We start from the raw sequence: 2,647 nt of genomic DNA on the forward strand, positions 1-2,647 counted from the left end.
AAAAAGAAGAAGAGCTTTCAGGACGAGTTGCCACCACCAGATCTGAAACAATCCGGCGGTTATTTCTGCACTGGCTGGCACAGCTGAGCAGTCTTCAAGGCGAGCCCAAACAGCCTCGCAGGGCAGAAATCTCGCTGGAGGTGCCAAAGGTGAGCTCAGGTATGAGCTCAGAAGGGCAAGAACTCAGGAACGGGTCCAAAAAGCAGTCTCTGGAGCACGCAGTCACAAAGGAGCTGGCGAAAGCAGAGCTCTGACTGCCCACACTTTTTGGGGAACGAGGAGCCACAAATTCTCTCAATTCTCCCAGGCATCCAACACAGCTCTGTTCTGCTCTGCACAACACCAGCCAGGACCAAGAAAAGCAAAGAGCTGAAGACTGTGAGCCTGGAGAAGGAGTGAGACACGGCTACGTGTGCTGCAGAGATGGTAACCCAGTTATTATTTCCTCCTCCTGTTTATATCCCACAGTGTCTGTTCTCATCTCACAACTCCTTAATGACAAAGTATCCCAAGTGAGTATGTGAGGAACAAAGCACCATGCAATTAATGGAAGGTTGCTCGGGCTTCATTGCCTGTGCCTTATTCACAGAACATTAGGAACAAGTGAAGCATCTGGAGGAGAACTGAGACCATGTTGCAGAGGATCCCAGGCTGCCATCCCTCTACTTCGACCAGGACAGAGTCAGTGCAGGCCTGAGAAAGGACACCTTGACCACAGCCTGCTGTAACGTACTCCTCCATAAGCCCAGAATTTTCCAAATCCTGAAAGCAGGACTTGGTCTCTGCAGTAAATCACTACAGCAGGTTGACTTGGGCCACAACCTGCTTGCAGCCCATCCTGGAGTACTGCTTGTCCCCTGTAGTGTAGTAACTGAGCTGACTCGCTAAATTTTCAATATGCTTCTGGTCGGGATACAGCCCTTCCCTCCGCATCTCCTCTATGAAGCAGTTTATGACGTGAGTCTTCTCCAGAAGAACAAATGGGATAATGTCCGCAGATTTCCAGAGAGGGTGAGCATCGATCAGTACAGGCCGGACAACGCTCAGTAGTTCTTCAACTCCCCTTTGCTGATGCAGAAGCTCAGCGGATGCATTCTGGATAACAAACTTTGTTATTTCACCACCTCCTATGTTGCTTATTAAAATGTAGATGGCATTGAGGAACTCGTTGGTTTGATTGGGTTCAAAGAATCGGCTGAGAGTATCCAGCAGGACTGGAGACATGAGTTCAACCTCATCCAGAATAAACAATGGTATCTTCTCTTCTATTTCGGCTCTTGTAACCATGTCAGAAATCTTCTTAGACAAATCTATCTCGCAAGTAAGAGGGGCCACCCCGTTGGGGCAGTGATGCATAACAAAGTACTGAAGCACAAAGTCATTGTCCATGACGGACCGAAAATGTTTGGCCAGCAGCCAGCCAACATGACTCTTCCCAACTCCTGTCGGGCCATTTAAAGAGATTACTAGAGGCTTGTTGTGTATGTGGGTAGCCAGATAGTCTTTCAGTAATTCCATAATACTTTCCACAGCAACCTTCTGCCCAAATACTTCCCGGTGCATTGTTTTCTCCAAACCATCTAGGTCATATTTTTGGAGGTTGTCATCCAGGTTCTCTATTGCATTGAGAATCTGGAAGAAGATAATGACAATGAGCAAGAGCAGGCAGCGTTTTGCCTTGCTCTTCTCCTCTGTTGGAAGGTATCTTTTTGTTTTATCCGGATACAGGACTATCCTAGATTTCCTTTGATTCTTTTTCCGTCTGCATTTTTTCATAGCATACTGCTCCACAGATGTGTCAAAGGTGAAGTACTGGGAAGTTTTGAAGCTGGTCTGATTAAAGAAGGACATGGAAGAGCCATACAGGTTAGTTCGGTTCAGGGAAAGCTGCCTTTGAAGCAGCCTCGTATGGACAAGCTGTGAAGACTTTTCTCGAGGGAGCTCTAAATGCAGATGGCTTTTCTTTTGCACCAAGTATCGTCGTCGCAGGCGGATGATTGCCCGCAAGGGAGAAGAAATAGAAGACATTTTCTTTGAAGGAGCAGGGATTTCAGTACCCGGTACTTCTTCCCCATCACTCTCATAACAAGATGCCTCTCCTTTTGCATCACTCCCGGCACAGGGCATTTCCCCTTCCCCATCGCTGTCAGTGCCAGGCATCTCTCCTTCCACACTGCTCTCAGCACAAGGTGCCTCTTCTTTTGTGTTGGTCTCAGCACGGGGCATCTCTCCTTCTGCATCGCTCTCAGCACAGGACACGACTCCTTCGGTATCACTCTCCGCACAGGGCATCTCTCCTCCCAGATCCTCCGTGGCAGAGGACACTTCTCCATCCACCTCAGCACAGGGCAGCTCTCCATCCATCTTGTCTGGTTCTTACAGCCCATTCACATCATCTTCTTTCTTACAAAAAAAAGGACAATGTAAAATTAATCTTTGCAAGATGAGGAAGTGACTGATAACAGCCAAATTCGACAGATATCCCACTTCCTAACAGGCAGAACGGTTACCTGTAGTAATCAGCAATGGCAAGGTGGCAGAGAGAGACTTTCAGACCTAAGCTAACTTTCTGGAAGACACGCTGGACACACAAAACTACAGATGAAATTCAGTGTAAATAAATGCAAATTAATGCATATCACAAAAC

The 2,647-nt window shown here is 47.4% G+C and overlaps 1 protein-coding gene across 1 annotated transcript; it reads right to left on the reverse strand.

Annotated features, from left to right (window-relative positions):
* Positions 1–795: 795 nt before the first annotated feature.
* Positions 796–2,364, reverse strand: TOR4A (torsin family 4, member A). The gene has a single exon (XM_009326360.1). The coding sequence runs from the start codon at positions 2,362–2,364 to the stop codon at positions 796–798; it is 1,569 nt and encodes a 522-aa protein (XP_009324635.1).
* Between the last annotated feature and the right edge of the window lie 283 nt (positions 2,365–2,647).

The sequence above is a fragment of the Pygoscelis adeliae genome, unplaced genomic scaffold, assembly GCF_000699105.1.
Source record: "Pygoscelis adeliae isolate BGI_AS28 unplaced genomic scaffold, ASM69910v1 Scaffold436, whole genome shotgun sequence".
In the NCBI taxonomy this organism is placed as follows: domain Eukaryota; kingdom Metazoa; phylum Chordata; class Aves; order Sphenisciformes; family Spheniscidae; genus Pygoscelis; species Pygoscelis adeliae.